Source organism: Lepidochelys kempii, chromosome 2 (genome assembly GCF_965140285.1).
Source record: "Lepidochelys kempii isolate rLepKem1 chromosome 2, rLepKem1.hap1, whole genome shotgun sequence".
Lineage (NCBI taxonomy): Eukaryota > Metazoa > Chordata > Testudines > Cheloniidae > Lepidochelys > Lepidochelys kempii.
In genome coordinates, this window is record NC_136381.1 from 104,372,507 (window position 1) to 104,392,387 (window position 19,881).

At 40.7% G+C, this 19,881-nt stretch overlaps 1 protein-coding gene across 3 annotated transcripts in view; it reads left to right on the plus strand.

Moving 5' to 3' along the window:
- NFATC1 (nuclear factor of activated T cells 1) overlaps positions 1 to 3,715 on the plus strand; it is a 147,555-nt gene extending 143,840 nt beyond the window's left edge. For 2 of the 3 annotated variants that reach the window (XM_073331805.2, XM_073331806.2), the window contains exon 10: positions 1,227 to 3,715. In XM_073331805.2, coding sequence (XP_073187906.1) covers positions 1,227 to 1,294 — 68 coding nt within the window. In that variant the 3' untranslated portion in view covers positions 1,295 to 3,715. The remainder of the gene's footprint in view (positions 1 to 1,226) is intronic. The other variant, XM_073331807.2, reaches the window with a different exon arrangement.
- The last annotated feature ends 16,166 nt before the right edge of the window (positions 3,716 to 19,881 follow it).

Consider the following 19,881-nt stretch of genomic DNA (forward strand, 5'->3'; position numbering starts at 1 on the left):
TTGCTTCAGGAAGTTGATTTTAGCCAGGCCTGGCTCTAGCCAACAAACACATGGAGTTATCTGGATGGCAGCAAACTGCAGCCCATGAGCAAAGGGAAACTTGGGCTTTTCCATGGTCATTCCATGACGTGGGCATGTGTTTCCCCCTCCTAGTAATGTTAGGAAACTCAGCAGCGATGACAGCCTCCCTGATGGCATTTTGTCTATCTTCATGTAAATCAGATGGTGGCAGTGGCTGCAGGGAGGTGGGGTGGAAATAGAAGGGATGTTGTGCAGTTCACTGTAGATGGCCTTTGCCAGGTTCAGTCATTTCCTGTCCGTCTGCCAAAAATCACAAGCTGATAAATGGACATAGGTTGAGTGTGGGAAACTATATGGGTTGATGATCTTTGGGGGAGGGGGAGGGCGGGAGGAGAATGAAAGAAGAGTCACGAGTAAAGAAAACAATGCTTTTATCAGTGGAGATGCAGTCTGACTGGCTGATGCTGAGATAATGCGTCTTGCTTATTCTTTTCTTCAACTTCTGGCCAGGGTTTGAACTTGCTCCTGCCCAACTCTCAGTCTTTATTCATAAGAGAAAAGGTCACATGTTCGTGGCTGTTGATCAACATGAAAGGAGAGTATTTTTATTCATTTTACAGCTACCTGTAGTGGACAAACACATGCACACACATTTTTATCATTATGATTATTATTTCTTAATGATAGCACACAGTGCAAGAGTCCACATGCGTAGTCCAGTTCTGCAGAGGCGTTGCAGCTTCAAGTGCTCAGTTCAGCACCTGGCAGATTTGCGCACGCCACTTTTGTGGAAAGAGGGCTAACAAGCAGTCCTATGGGCTAGATATGGAGTAGATAACGTATTCTAAGACTTTCCAGGGTTCGTTACTTTGAGCTTCAGAGCTTGTTCTAAAGCAAATGACATCTTTTTACTTGTAACTAATTAAAAATGTTAAATATGTTTAATGCAATAGAAGACCCAAGATGCCGCTGTTTTTGTGACGTATTTTGCATGTTAATAACCATGGTTAATCCTGCTCTTTTGCTCTTAGGTCAGCCTATATCAGTTACTCACTAATGTTACACTTAGTGTTCAAAACTATAGCGAAACCATGAAGAAACTGATGCAAGCTTCGTTTAACATATTTTACAGCAGAAGAAATAGTAATTGTACAGTAGTTTCATTCTAATCATTCTTTTTTTTTTCTTGTGTTCTTTCTTTACAGTAAATGAAATTATCAGGAATGACCTCTCCAGCACCAATGTCCATTCAGAGCTTGCAATACTGGACTAATTCAAATCCATACACTTTTAGCTCAGCTGGTATATCAGCTACATCACAGAGCTGTCGTAACTGAATAAACTGAAGACATTACTTGGTACCACTCTGATCTTCCACCTTACTGAATGTTAGGAACTGAAGATTTACCTCTTGCCTACAAAGAAGTATCTCTTCAACCAATGAAATATCTTCTTTAAAGAAAATCATCTCAAGAGGAGAAAAAAAGGGGAGGGAATAAACTCTAAGATGGCACATTTCATGGGATAAAACTGGGAAATTCAACAAAAGCTGATTGCTTGTCCCAAGCACTGAGCCTTTTGGCACCACTGGAATTCAACCCTGGAAGTGCCTTACTTTACCAGATTGTGGCATCAGGACATTTTTAATAGGCTTTGAATTTTCTACCATAAAAAGTATTTGTAGGTGCAGAAGCTATCGTGCTTGCATTCTGGCAATTGATATTTTAAAAATCATAAGACAGCCAGTGGGAAAGGGAATGACATCCCTACTCAAAGTCAAATACATTTATGAATTCCAGAATTTCTTCAGCTTTTCCTCTGCTGTAATGTACAGCCTGTTGCCTTATTCTCAGTGCATTTCAAAAGCCTCCCAATTTGTCATCTCAGCTCTTTCTTTTTTTTTCATATGCTGTCCTTATTCTCTGCTAATGAATCATAGGATTGTTAGTCACAGCATGTTAAGATTTTGATTTTAATCTGGCTTCAGTCATAGCACAAGTATGTTGAATAGCACAAAATAATAAGGTTGATGGACAAAAAAATTGAAATCTATCTATTACATGATAGATGTATGTGTATGCATGTACATACATTCTAGTATATATGCATATATTTATATATGACAAGTACTATAGGTGATTGCCTGGTGAGGGCACTGAATTCAGCAATAATTTCCATGTCTGCGAATGCATTTCAGATCCCAAACAATGTTTCAGCTACTTTTGTTGATGGTTTGTTACACCTAAGACAGGTATGCATTTTCTTTCCTCATGCAGTTAAGCAAGCACTTTAGACAGTCAAGAAGGATACATACGAAATACATAATTATTTACCAAATGGCAAAATATGAATTAAAGAAATTGTAAATACCATTATGAAAGAGTGTAAAATATTTGTTCAATTATAAGATTATTATTCCACTGAAGCCTTATAATTCTCTGCTACATGTACGAAAAATAATATTACCAAAAACCAAATGTTTAATATACAACGCTGTACAATATGTTTTCAGATTAGCTAATGTTTATGGCGCACCAGATAGGCTTGTAGCGTAGTCTTTAACATTGTATTTTGTACAATCAATTGCTTATTATATAACTAGCAATGACTTCTTATTTCATATAACCAAACCAAAAAAAAAAAAAGAGCATGGTTTAATTTAAAAATGTTTAACGTTAATATTGTGCCTTGGGAATCAGTGACCCCTACTGGAAATATGCCTGAACAACACCTCTGTGTTGAGGTCGTAACTAATTAACCACAATGTTATAAAAATTGAACAGATTTCACAAAAAAGTGAAATTCTCTGAAACATTTTTTAAATATCTTATTCTGTACAATTATGTCTTACTTTCTTTTTTAAAAATATTGAAAGCCATATATGTCACATTTGCACATGACTGTGAAGACATGAGAATATAATATGGCTCTATGTACATATTATGCTGTTTCTGGTCCTAATCATAGTCTGTAATTCCCAATCTGTTTAATCCCAGTTATTTACCCTGTGTTTAGCACTGTAGAACTTGCATGAAACATTTCTTGTAGACTGCCATATAAAAAAATAAAAAGTTTGACAGATGTCAGCTTCACTTGTAGTTAGAAAATAGATCCAATAAAGCAAGTCTGGAAGCTAGTGTTAGAGTGGTTCATTTTATGTTACCTTGAAAAATCTTCCTTTCTCATATAAAATAAGCCTTTTTACATTATATACATATATACGTATATATCACAAGCTCTTCTATTTGAAGCTATTTGCATCCTGCTGCCGCCTACTAATATACTCATTTTATTAGAGAAGTAAATGTCTTTTGCCAACAGAATCACACTTTTTTCTCCTTCTTTTAAAAGACATTACTGCCAAAGAAATAAAAATTGATATATGGTATAATTCTCAGATGCTATTCACTCTGTACTTCAGAAATGTCAATAAAGTGTGAGTGGAGGAATCTATTACAGAAATATCCCTGGTGAGGCTTTGAACCCCTCCTCCCACCCACACACTGTCTGCATTTCTGCAATAACTTTAGCAAGATAATCAACTGTATGTTTTGAATATGTTGCACCTCCTTTGTCCCTAATTTTTATTTTTCTTCTTTAAGCTATTTTGAAAAAATAAATAAATCTGTTACTTTTAAGCCTGGATAATGGAAGATTATGCATCTCTTGTATATGTATTCATAAAATAAAAAATGCAACCAGAAATCTTTCCCTTATGAGTATGATACCTTGTGTCTGTGTGTGTGTTGTGGTTGTTAATTTTATTTTTTAAAAACTTTTCACCAGGTTTATTTTGTTTGTTTGTTTGGGAGGGGTTTTTTGTTTTGAAAAACAACGGTTCTGAACTGAGCAATTATTTCCAGGGAAAACAGTTGTAAAAACTTACAACGTGCCCTTTGTATGTATGTTTAAAAAACAACACAAGCCATTTTCTTTTCTCCATGGACGATTCTCACCTTTAAAAATCCCTGACAGATCACTGTTGAAAATGAATCAAACAGTACAGTATTAGCCTTGCAATCAAATATTGCATCGTCATTGTATTAATTGCACCACGTTCTGTTCTGTAACCCCCTGGAAACCTTTCTGAAGTCTATTAGCTGCAGAGGGCAGGATTTGGCCCTGCTGTTTTTAATTCACCATATGAATGAGGTCTTTATGTTGGATTGGGGGTGTATTGCATATACATGAAGAAAAATTCACTTCACCAAGGCTGTGGGCAGTCTATCTTGCCAAGAGCAAGGATATAGAAGCTTTGTAGTATGGTACCTTGCCTCAGAGAATGTTTTGTTTCTTCTGAAAAAACTAGGAGGATGTGAACATAATCAAAGTTTGGCTGAACTCTCTGAGTTTCTGGGTCATCTCATCAGATGCTGCAGTTGTATGTAACACTGTAACTATGTAACACTGACTGATCCAAATCACAGGGAAAAACTGATACAAGCTTATTTGGGTTTAATTAGGAAATATACATAATGAACTACCATTCCACAGTCACCATGACCTTGATTCAGTAAAGCATCTATATCAGGAAAGCTCTTAAGCATGTGCTTAAGTGTTCCACTGAAAAGGGGTGGACCAATGCATGTGTTTAAACACTTTCCTGAATCACAGTCTGTCTTTGCTTTGCATTTTGTCTGTAAGTTTAGTCTGAGACATTCCCTAGAGATGATATTCAGCCTGCTCCCATTCCTATTGAAGTCAATATCAAAATCCTCATCTGACTGCAGTGAGTGCATGATCGGATCAATGGCAAATGTCTATATTGCACACCACTGGTGGTGGCATGCAGGGTATGTCATGGCACAGAGAAAAGCTGACTGCATCCACATTGTGGTGTGTAGCTACACGTATCAGTGAAAGGCTCTGGCAGGAGAGGCAGTGGGGAGCATTGGGCAAATCTCCGCCTGTTTCTCCATCTGTAAAATGGAAATTATAATACTTTCCTCACAGACGTGATGTGAGGATTCTTGTTGTGAAGTTCTCTGAACATGGACAAAGTAAGTAGCTATTACAAATTCTTTGCTACCACCCTATGATTGTGGCCACATTTTATACAAAAATAAAATGTCTGCTCACACACTGAATTCATTTGAGCAACATGTTTGGGTCATGATGCTACCTGACTTCATATAAGCTTCCCTTTCTTTCCATTGCCACGAATCCCCAAGTCATAATACAGCAGACCCAGCCATGCCAAGTACATCAACCACATCTTGACCATAATTCTTTAAGAAAAAAATTGTCTTTAACAAATTCCTAGCTGACTACATTCATTCATAACCAAAGCATAAAGTGAATCCCACACATGCATCTGGTACTGTTTGACTAAACAGTCTTCCTGGAACTGCGCCTTCCAGATTTCCCTCTAGAGCTGAAAATGGCAAATTTCAAGGAGTTAAATTCCTTGGATAGCTCTGCATTGCCATGAAGCTAAACTTTGCTCTACCATGTGTGTAATTTTACTGTGTTCATCAGTCTCATTTTCCTGAATTGGTCTCAATAAAAAAACAAACAAAAAAACTCTAGTGAAGTATACAGTTGAGGAAAGAGAAGTCCAGGGCAACAGCATAAATCTTGCTCAGGCAGTCGTTAAATGGGTGTTTTTATAAATTTTTAAAACATGCTGATTTTTCAACTTCATGTGCAGATAACTAATGGGCTGCTCATCAAAAGAAAGCATTCCCAGTTTTTCTAACGCATGCACATTTCTCCAACCAACAGATTGACCACTTGACGTTTTTTATTTGCCTGCATTTTTTCTGCTTTTTCAGTGACCAAGTATTCTTCTTCTCTAACTCATTTGATCCAGTTTCACCAAAAAAAAAGGGGGGGGGGCGGGTTTGATTCTGCTCTTTTCAGGTAGCCAAATTATATGTTCAGAGCAGATCAGTTACAGATTCGCGTACGGTTGGATTCAATTATCAAGCCATTCCTGACTGCAAAACCAACTTTTTTCTCTTCTTTTTTTTTGGCTAAGACTATATTTTTGGATTGTGCAAACTTGAGGAGATTTAACAGCTGGAAAGGGCTGAGCGTCCAACATTTAAACTCACTGGTAATATTCCTGCTGCTTATGGTATGTCATGTGCACCTTGGCTTTTACTATTTAAGCCAAAAAGCTGCTTATCCTGGTGCTCATTTAGCCACCTAAACTATAGGGAATTAGGAGTTTACTGTCTGAATGCGCTGCTAATTCAGTTTAGTCATTTTAGGAGATGCCAATGTAAAAAAAAAAGGGTGGGGGGGAGAATATGGGGGCAGGGTTTCCAAATACTCTCATGGCATCCGTTCTGCCCTCCCAAAAAATAGAGACCCTTTCAGTCTCACATGCTGCTCATGGGCCCTGTTTGTTGCCCCTGTGTCATTGAACAATAGATTCTGGGGAGACCATAACATATAATGTTACATAACATATTTGCAACAGACATCAAATATCTCATTACCAGATTCACACCTACTGGGGCAGATTCTCCAGTCTGGACTTTGTGTACCTGGTGCAGCTTGGGGATAAGGCTTGAAGGATGCTTTATTTCACCTTTGCTCACCCTAGTTTCTAGGGTCACTGGGTACTAGGACAGTCCCCTGGAAAAATTATGTTAGCTACCCACAGCCCCCAACCAGAGACAGTTCCAGAAGCTGGAAATTGGCAGGGTGCAAGATGGATGCCCCGGTCTTATCCCCTTTCCCTGGGTCACTCCACCTCTGCTAAAAGCCAGGAGAGAGATGGTATAGGAGCTCCCAGGGCAGCCTTACACCACCAGAGATTTCCTTTATGAAGAGGGAATCCTTCTACTGCTCTTCAAGTCAAAATGGGGCCAAAGAATAGGTCCCTAGTATCAAATTCAGAGCTGGGGTATCTGGGAATCAATTCTGTCTTGGTATTAGTGGGAAGTGGGTTGTATCTGCCTGTTGTGAGAATGTAGTGAGATTAGTTACCCATTATAGTTCAGCATCTTTGTTTTTGTGTACAAAAGGCACATTAACTAGACGTCTTGTGCGGTTATTTTTTTACACATATAAAGGACTTTGAAAGAACAGACTGTACATTTTAAAATTGTCTGGTGCACAGCCCTGAAAATATTTACAAAAAAGGATGCTATTTGAACACACAGCTGTATTTTGTTCCCAGTATTTCCACAGAGATGGGCCTCACCTATAGGGTTGACTTTCAAATCAAGATCTGAGTTCACCCAAGGTTCTGGGCATATTAGGCTTCTGAAATTCTATCAATTCCTGTATATGTGTAATGGTAATCCCCATATGTCATTAACAAAGTATATGTTAGACCTGGTCTGGAATTTCCTATCTTTTTCAACAGAAAATGCAATTTCTGCAAGCTTGAATTTTGTCAGTTTTCTACCAGCAAAATCTAAATGAAATATTTCATTTTGGCTCAGGTGGACCAAAATCTAAACTTTTCACATTTTCTAACCAAACTGAATTCTCTATAGGCTGAGCTCTCTGGCTGAACTACATCTCACATAATGCAATATGGTCTCCCTTCCTACTATGGTGCATCATGGGAGTCATGTGACCACAGCCTTTACTCCACCCATCAATTGGATGCTTTCCTGGAAACTCTTTGTCAGCCTCGTGTATTTTTACTGCTTATCTGGCCCCCCCTTCCAAAGATTTCTGCCTGGGCGGGGGCAATCTGATGTACTGTTTTCAGCCTGCTGGGATACTTTGTTTTATTGCAAGCTTCTTTTATGTTTTGCCCTATTAAATAGATTGGCTTTAGCCAGATAATTACAATATACCTTGGGGAATACTGAATGAGTTTCAGTTATGCCTTTAGCTTCCTGCTGTGCAAATCAACGTTAACTCCATCTTCATAACAGCACACAAGGGAAATAGGTAGGGAATCCAGAAATGGCCTAGTCTTCCATCAAGTGCTCAAATACCATGATGACACACAGTGTATTAAAACCTAATCTATAGGTAGATTAGGCAAATAGCTACCACTCCTCATAGATGCTTTCTGGCATATCCCTTAGACCATTCAAAGCAAATCAAGAAAATACTTATTTTTCAAATACTAGTGGCTCTGGGAAGAGCAGCCAGTGAGACTTTAAAAATACTGAAACAAACTGAATGGACTACGGCCCTCTCCTAGATGAATCAGAACTGCTCCACTTTGTGTCATTGGTGCCTACTAACAGCTACCAGTGCTTAGCCCATGGGCCTATGCTTTCAGAGCAGAAGGCTTTGAATTCCATCCTAACTACTGCTGTGGCCACATAGTAACAATCATGTCTGTCCTTGATGACCAGGCAGTTGTTTATAGTACACCATACCTTAGCTCACATCGTTTGACTTAAGTCAGAGAGAGAGGAGAGCAGCCAAAGGCAAGACAAAAGTTGTTAGAGTGGCAGTTCAACAAACTTGTGCCCACGGATACTTTTTCTAGGTGGACATACCTGACTATAATGAATGCAGAGGGACCAGGGTTACTGCAGCCACGGTGACTCTGCAGGTGCTTTGGCATTAGGAAACTCATCAAGCACCAGGCCAGTGAAATGCTCTGTGGGCCTGATTTTCAGAAGGGCTGAGCATCCAGAACTTCAATTGAAATCAATGTCAGTTAAAAACGTTGAAACCCCTGCTGTGACTATAAAGCAATTGTACTTCTATGCCCTTTTAGGTGGCTCTGTCACTCGCTATGAATTGCAACAAATCTGTACCCATCCAGAAATGGCACAATAGTTGTTATCGTGAACACACAGCCACGTAGAGCTTCCTAATGACAGAGGAGATAGACAGACAGACTAGCGTGGACACCCTCCCAGGTGATCACAGTGGCTCCTTCTGGACTTAGACTCAATTAATGTGACCATTCAGAAAGAGAAACACAAACACGTGTTTAAAAATGTCTTCCACACCTCTTAAAATGTACATTTCTTTTTATCAACATGTTTTAACCATGAATAGTCAAATGAGCCTGATCCCATAGCCACAGAAGTTAATGGCAAAATTCCCCTTCACTTCAGTGGGTGCAGGATTGGGCCCTGATAGGACATCTAAGGCAGAGGTTCTCAAAGTGGGGGTTGTGAGCCCTCAGGGGGTCACAAGATGGTTATATGAGGGTCACGAGCTGCCAGCTCCATGGGGCTGACAGCCCTGAGTCCCCATTAAATTAAATTAACCCCCCCCCATTTTTAATTTATAATAGGGTGTCACACTCAGAGACTTGTTATGTGAAAGGGGTCACCAATACGAAAAGTCTGAAAACCACTGATCTAAGGATTGAGAAGTGAACCTTCGTTTCATGAAAAATAAGGGATGCAATACAAATCTCTTATTTCAATTGGATTAAGCATTTTCCTGTGATAAATGCTCAATGACTCTGTGAAGGCTACTATCATGCAGTTCCTCATTAAATAGGGTGTACTGGGGTCAGCTGTGTTTGCAGACAGGAAGAGGAAGTTTGAGCACAGAAAAAAAGCAAGCAGGGCAGAGTGAGAGGAGGTGAAAAGTTGCCTAGCTGCTAATTGGTGGCTTAGTCTAGCAAAACATGAAGAAAACATAAGCAAGGGAGTAAAGAAGAGTTTTAGTTTTATAAAGTCCTCTGCACTACACCCAAGCAAAGACAGGAGCTGTGAGTGAACAAAGCCAAAGTTAAAAGAAAGAAAGAACTCATGGTATAAAGCTAGTTATTCCCTGCCACAGCCTGGTGAGTGGGAAATGCCTGTCTGGAATTGCATGAAAGACTATACCAAACCTTACTCCTTAGCAATAGAGGTTGTTGGCCTACAATAACTAGGAACCCTAGAAACATCAACATTCCGACAATCTAAATGAACCTTCACTCAGTCCATGGAGCTCAGTGGCATGAGTTGTGCTCTGTCCTGAACTAACGTCTGAAAGACCTGTGTTTCATTGCAGAGCACAGTCAACTCCCTCTGCTTAGCAGTGTTGCAGAGCCAATGCACCTGCCTCCTATCAGGGAGGGAGTGTCTTATGTTGCTCAGTATTGAGCCTACACTGAGCTGCTTAAGGAACTATACTGATGGATTCTGAAGAGTCCTTTCCAAGAATCCTTCTTGATCAGCAGTGTTGTGATCACAACCCTTAGACACTGATGTTGCAAGTGTACTCTGAAAGTGATCATGTAAAAATTACACCTTTTTACACAACTGTGATAATACTCTCAGTGTGTATTTACTGCTGGCATATCTGCCAACTTCACCAAAGTCTATATTGCTTTTACACCTGGTAGCATGGCAGAAACAACACTGCTAAAAGGGAATGAAGTGGATTCTGTTTCAGTTTATGTGTGAACAGACTTATTTGGTATGTTCCAATCTAGCTTTCACAGGTGCTATCAAAGGCAGAATTTGGTTTGCAGATCCTTTATCACTGATGATGATGAAGGGGAAGGAAAAAACTCAGCTTGATGTCCATATTCCAAAGAGAGTTTGCAGGAGTAGATGTAATCCTTTTTTTTTAAACTTTTAAATTGGCCACTGGTGATCTGTAAATCACTGAGAGACAATAAACATAAAACCCTCATGCTGCTATTTCTATGGCTAACTTTTTTGGAGCTGTCGTGTTCTTTAAAGATGAAAGCATTTTATTTCTTCTTTTTTGCTTGTGGACACAGTGAGGTACTTTATGTTTGCAGACAGTTTCATGTGAAGTTAATCAGATGACTCCATTTAACATCAGTGCATGTCATGCAACTGACAGCCTGAGTAGCTCTTTGAAACTATAGGTTGAGGTAGATATTTCTGGTTTGTTGTTTTCTGTACAGAATGCACCAGCGTTATTTCAGCTAGTCAAATGAAAGTGTATACACAAGACAAGAAGACTGTAGTTCTTAGTCTAGCATATTAGTCAGATATTTCATATGTTAATATTCATAATGGACGTGTCTTTGTCTTCTTTAAATAAACTATCTAGGAATTCTGAATTTGCAGTTAAGATTTCTTCAGTACTAATAGCTAAAAGGAAAGGAATTGGGGAATTTTATGAATGTCTGTTAAACCGCAGCATGATTGCCTTAAAATAAAGATAACGTCTTGCTCATTTCCTCCTAATTTTAAATGCAGATGCTTCATAGAACGAATTAGCGAGTGTGTGTATGTATATGTAAATACTGCTGCCCTCTCCTGGGTGGAATCAGGACTGTTCAGCTACATGGCTTTATACAATTAAGAGCAAAAAAAGCGTCTTCTTTACTCAAGTATGTAAGAACGGTGTTTTTGAAGGAAGTTCTGAGTTCAGGTCTTTCTTACTCCCAGAAGTTCAGTGTGGCCATGTTGGACAGCATACATCTTAACATGGCAGCCGCTATAAATTGTTGGTTCTGTCTTACTGGTTGCCATTGAGATTAGGGCAACAATGTGGGACATAAATTACCTATAGCTCAGGCTCATGGCGTAGTCACCACTTTAAAAAATGGTGTATTAAACCACAAATGAACTAAACCAATTACACTAATATTCTTCATGTAAACAAAAAAAATAACATCCCAAAAGCTCCCCGCCGTGCACTGACACCCATGAACAGCATCATCTTGAGCTGGTTGGCATACTTTAACAGCTGGGTTTTCCTTGGTACAATAAAAAGGTAACATGATAAATAGATACGTTGTTGTTACTGCTCATGGTCTTGGCAATGATATCGAATGTGCACATTCATGGACAGTCACCCAGTGGAATGGGGAGACTTACATTTAGGCTCTGTGACTACTAGATGCCACTGCTACTCATAGCAGGATTTTTCACCAGAAAACAATGAAACACAAAAGATGTTATGCAAAATCCTCCCACAGTAGCCATGGTGAGGATGAGTGAGAAAGCACGTGTTGCTCTCAGCACAGGCATTGTGATGTAAAACCACATGCCCAAATAAAAACTTTGAATGCCCTGAAATAAAAAATAAGGGAACTGTGCTAAGGAACACAGGCTTACTCAAAACAAGGGCAAGTTCAGACATCTCGCTCTTCCATTAACTGCAGTAGCCACGTCAAATCAGCCAGAAAATCTGTTCCATTTTAGTAGGTCATTAGAACTCCCATACACTGAGATGTAAAATAAATCACAATAGCTAGGTAGTACAATGAAAGGCACATTCACTGTAGCTAGATGATTAGATATAGTAATAAACTTTCACCTACATATCCCCAACCCAAAATAGACATACTGTATATGTACCAAAGTTAAAGTTCAGAAATGGAGCTTGTTCCCAGCAATAATTATGGAAATTAAGTATTTTTAAAATGCATATAACATATTTCAGGGATACATTAACATAATACATGAAATATATAACATTTGTAGTAAATATAATGCTTTGCATGACACTTGAAGTTTGTAAACTAGTGCTCATGAGCAGGAATGGCACATCGGTTATCGTTGCTACCTAGTGGCCTGGTGAATGACCTAAAACCCTAACATTTCCCCTTCCTCTTCTCCACACCCAGCATCATGAGATGTAGGAATAATAAACATGCCCTATGTTGTCATCTGACACACTGAAACACTGAGATTACAATACAATCCTGCAGGATATAAATCTCACTGATGCTGTTGGGTGATAGAAAATGCAGAGAGGCCATTTCTTTCGGTGCAAACTCCTTATCAGTGTAATGTATCTGAATGGTTTGGATTGAAAGAAAAGACACTGAGTCAGCCTGACCTCAGATTCAATAGGTTTTGCACAAAAACTAGTTATTTGGTAGTCTCTCTGGTGGCTGTCGAGGGGAATATCAGAAATGACAGGGCATTTTTTAAAAGAACAGAGGGCAACCCCAGGGTTCTGACTGATGTCTGTCTTCCTGTGGAATAGTCCTTTCTAATGTCTTTGCTTGTGTGTGAGACTTACCGCTGAGGGCCTGAGAGCTGCTAAATTTTCCTACAGAATCAAGGCACTCCCAGTATCTGAAACGATACTTTGTAAAGCACTCTAGGTTATCTTGAGTATCAAAGGACATCTATAATTCTATAGATTTATAGAATCTCAATGCTAGTTTCTTCTTCTGTGTTTTTAAGTATACTTCAAAGAGCTGAATGCATGCATAAGCCTCTCATTTGTTCTACCAGATCTCAATTGCTATTTCCAAAACTGCACTACTGTGTTTGAGCATTTTAGGGAACATGCTAATGAAAACTCTGGATGTCCCACTTCGCCTCCAGATTTGTATACCTCATTCTGTCGTGGCTATGGATGGCCTCAGGCCTATGGTTGCAAAGAGCCCCAGACATCCAGGTGCTTAGCACCAAACAGCAAGTAATTCCAATAACCCAGTTACTGACTGGCCACCCACTCTTTCAGAGGCCTGGGGTCTCCTTCTCCCTGTTCATCTTCTCTGTTTCTTCCCTGTCTGTGGTCTGGCATTAGGATGCAGGCTGGCAAAGCACCAAGCCAGCTTTCCTCCCTGTTTTGCTTGTTATGCTCCTGGCTGGCTTGCATATGTGCTAGCAGCCCTTGCACGCACTGCCAGATGGGGCGTTGTCATGAGTATGTAGAGTTTAGTGGGTGGGGCCACCACAGGCAGGGACGGAGCTGGATGAAGTCCTGCCCACCCCTCTCTGTATAAAGCCCCAAATAAACCTAGTGTTGACCCTGACCATAGAAAGTAGCTTTCTAAAGTGGACCAGGATTAATGAAGTTCACAATGTGCTTGTTTCCTTGCCAGGACTCTGAATGCTTTTCCAGCTCATTGCTGTTTCACAGCAGAATAGGAGTCTTGCTGTCAGAGGGCTAAACCCACTCGTTTGTGCACTGAAATCTTTGCTATCAGTTCCTTGCAAGTGGATGATTTTATTAGAATTGGTTTTATACTAGATCGAACACTTTCCCTTGAGAAAAAACAACATTTCTTATGCTATCTGTTCTCTGAACAATCTTTTGAGGCAATTCAGATGATATTAACATATAGTAACTACTACCTAGCAAATGAAACTAGAATTGGAAGAAGCCCCATCATCACATATTCCTCTCCATGCTGAGATGAGGTATCAGTCTCTGCTATGAACAATTTCAGTACCAATTAGAGCTGGGTGATGTTTTCCAAATTTTGAATTTTTTTGATTAAATTTGTCATCACAATTTCAAATATCGATGTAAAACCAGTATGGTATTTTCATAACACTCTATTTCAACTAGCTGCCGAGCTAGTCATTTTTCTTGTTGTTGACATTTTGACAGGAAAAAGGTTCTCATTTTTCCAAATAGCTCTATTGCTAATATTATCAATTATTTTGTTATTCCTACAGTGCCACAAATTTGTGCGGTTATAAGGGAATAGGCCTGATTTTTCTATTTCAAACCTATGTGCCTTCACTGCTTTCAAAGGAGTAACTCACGGAATTATGCCAGAGTTAGGTCAGCATCTGGCCCAGTGTCCCTGCCTTGAAGAACTTATATCCAAGTGAAAATGACATGACATGGTAAAACATATTCATAGAATCAGAGTTGGAAGGAACCTCAGGAGGTCATCTAGTCCAACTCCCTGCTCAGACTAATCCCCAATTTTTGCCCCCATCCCTAAATGGCACCCTCAAGGATTGAACTCATAACCATGTGTTTAGTAGGCCAATGCTCAAACCACTGAGCTATCCCTCTCTCTACTGAGAGGTGCAGTGGGAAGGGAGGGCAAAGATTACAGTAATAACAAGATCACTGCAGTAGCTGGATTCATCCTGGCTGGCACAGGGAGGCAAAAATTTTCCATTTGTTCTGGCCCTCTCTGAGCCCCCCAAGTGGAAAGGAGGTTGTATCCCAGCTGACTTTGCACACAATGGACTTTTAGTTACGAGAGGCTTTTTGCGCTGGTTTCTACCAACTGAACTAAGCATCAATAGTGTGTAAATCTAGCCCTTAGGAGACCTTGGATGCAGCCCAGACCTCAGCCTGTCAAGTACACGGGGAGGAGGCGAGAAGACGTCATATGAAACACAATAATGATGTTTTTAAAGTTTTGAGATTTATTGAATTTATTTAGCACAAATAATATTGTCTATAATCTAATTCAGTATTTCACAGGTTCCTAGGCCTATAGATAGATGCAGTTACCTAGATACCACTAGATGTTACCCTGTCAGTAGCTAAACGCCTATAGACAGGGGATTGCATCTCCTACCATGACTCTTGATCATTCATTTCTTCTGTTCGTTCAAGGAAGGCTGTGAATGCTGTACTCCATGTTTGGACACACAAGATCTACTCTAGGGAGTTCTGCTGCCCTAGGCAAATCTGCAAATATCCTTCTCTGCCATAGACATAGTCACCCATCAGTTACTGAGTTGTTTTGCTGTCTCTAATGTTTTTACTACGCTAGGCGACCATCTATTAAGTTCTGCCTACATGGACTAGATTTGATCTACTGGCCGCATTTCAATCCTGAATCATGAATCCCCTTGAGTCTTTAACTCTCTGAAAGCCGTGTCCCATCTTGGATGATGCAACAGCTGCAACTATTTCAGTTACCAGTGAAATGCGTTGGCATGGTTTAAAAAAAAGACACCAGTGAATTCCTGCCAGGGAAAATGTTCCCATTAATCCTTGAAGGGCCTTAGTGTTTGGTCCAGCGCCCTATAACTTCCCATCACGGCTAACAGGTGTGCTGAGGATTACAGCCACACTTTCACTCCCATGCGCGGATGTAAAAGCAATAGGCCAGAGTCATTCTTTGAGGAATGGGAAGAGGAGTGATCTGATATTACCCACTTCTGTATTCTTCAGACATGGGGACCATTTTGGCAATTTGTAAGAGAGCCCTTCAGCTCAGGTTATCCTGGGACATTCTCTTCCAAAATGATTTCCAGTCTTAAATTCTACAGCATGTGTCACGCCCAGCTGGGATGCTTTACAAGAGTACAGAATGATACAATTGGAATGATTCCCCTGAAGATAGCTTTACTCCCATATAAAATGATGAATAACCCAGCCAAGACAAAGGAAGAAAAAGAATATAAAGACATAAATCCAAAAACATGTGGTTGGTGTTTTTCACTTGCATTGGTTTTTGTTTTTTAATTTAGGAAAAGATTTTTCCTTAACTTTTATATGTATATTTTTCTTCATGGGACACCAGAGCTGCTTGTCAAAGTTTATGCCTGAAGCAGGTGTGTGTGTTTCAGAGTGTAGGCTTTCCTGCTTTTGGGGCTATTGGTATACCGTGGTCCTGCCTGTATATGCTTTTCACTGTGTTTCTGAATGGCAAAGAGAACTGTCCTGAAACTTAGAACAGGAGATGCTGCCATACAGGGGAAGGTGTGTTTCAGAGCAATGTTTGGGTTTCAAATGAGGAAAATGGAAAAACTAGTGTTTACTGTTTGGGTGCATACACTATGTATTGCCAAATCACTGCCTCTGAGGTTTTGGTTTAACCCTCCCTCACTATTGGGTGAGTATTGTCCATAAACATTACTGCAAGTCTGAGAAGTGCCTTCAGGTTTCCTGGTGGTCTCTGTCCTTACTCAATCTCCCTATGCCCTTAAGCACAGTGGGGCTAAGTCTGCCCTCTATTATGTCTGTGAAATCATGGCAGTTGCATGGGTGTAGCTGAAGGCAGAATTTGGCCTAGTGCAGGGATCGGCAACCTTTGGCATGCAGCCTGCCAGATTTCAGAGTAACAGCCGTGTTAGTCTGTATTCGCAAAAAGAAAAGGAGTACTTGTGGCACCTTAGAGACTAACCAATTTATTTGAGCATAAGCTTTCGTGAGCTACAGCTCACTTCATCGGATGCATACTGTGGAAAGTGTAGAAGATCTTTTTATACCAATTTTTATATCTTCTACACTTTCCACAGCCTGCCAGAGAAATCCACTGGTGGGCCAGGACGGTTTGTTCACCTGCAGCATCTGCAGGTTCAGCCAATCACAGCTCCCACTTGCCGCAATTCGCCATGCCAGGCCAATAGGGGCTGTGGGAAGCAGTGTGGGCCAGGGGATGTGCTGGCCACCGCTTCCCGCAGCCCCCATTGGCCTAGCATGGCAAAGTAGAGACTTGAGTGAAGATCACTACTAGTGATTCTCCAACCTCACCTCCCTCATCACACTAGGTTTTCTTTGCACGTCTCCTGTCCCACTACAGCCTGATCCAAAGCCAATTGAGTCTCTACACTCTAATCCAATGACTCCCATTAACCTCAATTGGCTTTGGATTCAACACTTACTGTAATATGTGAGATCTGCCAGAAAATAGCGAAAAATGATTCAACTGCTGGCATCTCTCTTCCTCAATATGTCCTCAGTGTGTATTATAATTCCAGACAGCTTCTATTATAGGGTCAGCAGGTAGCCACTCCTTTATTTAGGTTGCCTAATACCTTTCATTATAAAAGATTCTAGCAACCTTTTTATTTTTATTTTTTTTAGAATCTCTAACACCTCCCACAGTTTGAAGCAGGCCTTTGTAGTCTGGCCAGAAGAAAGCCCTTGGGCTAGAGAAATACCTTTTCTTTTCTTTTCTTTTCTTTTCTTTTCTTTTCTTCGGATTGATGAAATTCTATTCAAGTTTGGCAGTTAAAAATCACCTTTTCCTTTCTCTGTTTGGTGTTCCTCAGGAAAACATTGGGAGCACTGACATTCTTTCACACATAAACAATTGAACTGCACCAGTGCCACCACCAGAGCAGCCGCGTACACTTCACTGGGAAAGCAGGGGGTTTCCAGAGCAATTGTAGCAGCAGGGAGGTTTTTTGGGGGGGAAGCTGGGTTCATCACTCTGACTTCTTCCTGGACCTGGAACATGGGGCAGTAGCTCCCCCAGCTTCTAAAGTGTGTAGCGGTAGAGAAAGAAGGCATTGGGATGGGCTCCTCCAACTAATCCCCTGACCCAACACATTACCCCAACAGCTCATTTCCCCCCCCCACTTCTGGGGGCGCCACATGGTGCAGGAGCCCCCAACTTCTCAGGAGGGGTAAAGAGAGAGGTGGGTTGAGATCTTTTTGAACACCTCCAAGGACATGACCCTAGCAACCCAAAATCCTCCATCCATCTCCACCTCTGCCACCCTTCTCCCTGGGATAACAGCCTTCCCCTGCTATCAGGTAATATGGTTAGTCCTCAAATGGTAGCAGTGTGTGCTGCTGTGCTTAAGGTTCAGTGTTCAAGCTGTGGTGATGATGATGGTGGATTGGGTCCTTCCACAGAGGCTGACAGAGGGACAGCTGCCTTGGGAAGAGGAGTGGCCAAGAGCCTGGAGTGATCAGTGGAGCTCCTTGTGCAAAAGTAGCTGGGGCAGGACCCCAGGAGCACAACTTGCCAGGGGGACCTGGTAAAGCCCTGGGGAAGAGCCGGAAAAGTGTTGGGGAGCCTGGGTACAAGGGCAAAGGGCTAAATTTTGTTTATTAATAATAATAATAGTAAATAATAATAATCTCAGAAAAGGAGGCCTTATGGTTAAATTCAACATTGTATTTGAGTGTATTGAGTCAAGCCCTGAAGAAGAAGGGAACATAGGAATTGCCTTACTGGATCAGACCCATGGTCCATCTAGTCCAGTATCCTGCTGCCAAGAAGGGCTAGCACCAGATGCTTCAGAGGAAAGTGTGCAAAATCCTGAAGTAGACTGGTGTGGTATAATCTCATCCTAATAGTTAGAAATGGGTTTATGCACTGAAGCATGTGGTGGCATATCCCTTCCTAAATTTCCTAGCATTAGCTACTATAACTCTAGTCCTGAAACCCCAAGCACAGCAATGCACGCATTCAGAGTGGGTACCGTGGCACTCTTATGGAACCCTTATGTGTCGTGCAATCTTCCATATGGCAGACTGACTCCTCCTCCTCCTCAACCTATCTGGTAGTCTCAGGAGATAACAAGCAGCAGTCTGTGAACTCAGGCTGTGCATTTGCGCTTGAGTCCCCATGCAGCAGGTGCAAAGAGGCACGAGGAAATCTCCTTAGCTTTTCTCTTCCCACCCCCTACCAAGCACCAGAGCAAGGATCAGGTTCAATCTGGCACACTGAATTCTTGAGCCAGAGTTTCCACAATAGGTGAGTTTGTAATCCACAAATGGAAGATTTGCTGACTAGCTGTAAGAAAAAAAAGGCTTGGTCCCTTCACCTCAGTTTTAATGTTTCAACTAGAGAGGAGCCTATACTGCAGGGCTTAGATATGGAGCCAAACTTACCTAAAGTTTGAGGGGGTTGGATCTGGGGTTTTGGTTTGGCCTATGTTACAGACAGGACTCAGTTCTTACATTTGGATCAGGATTCAAATCTGCATTTCAACAAAGGAAAGTGGGTGTTGAGCACTGTCTCCAGTTTAAATAGAAAGGAGTCTGGTACTATTTTCCTCTTCACCTATGTACTGGTAGTATTAATTAGCAGGACAAGTTTGGAGTGCTGCTAATAGACCCTCCATACAACGGCCCCTGCAGTAAAAACCCTCTACGCAAGCATCAGCAATTCTTGAAGACAGAATATTAGCATGAATACCTGAAGACACTTTAGATTGCAGGCCTGGGATAAGTTGTCAGATATGAGTAAATTGGAATCAAATATGTCTAGAAGTCAGACTACCTAAAGATGGAATAATCAAAACCATCAAAGCCTGGTGCATAATGGTATGAGACAAGTGGTCCGGCAAATATTGTTCTAATATCATCTTAACCGCAAGGGCTGCTCAGATGTGTTTCTCAAAGCGGTTGAAGTTAGTAAAGAGTACTTGTCATTAATCTTTTATAATGGCTTTTGGGAGCCACAGTTCATTTAAACATTTTACATTTTTATTACTTATGTATGCGGGGCAGCAATTAAAGCTGTCATGGTCACATAATGAAGACTAATGAAAGCAAGAGTAGGGCAGGTTTTCATTTTCTGTCAATCTGAATATCCATCTCCTTCCACAACAATAATTTTTTTTTTTTTGCTTGAAAGACAGCTCCCTTGAAGCATCA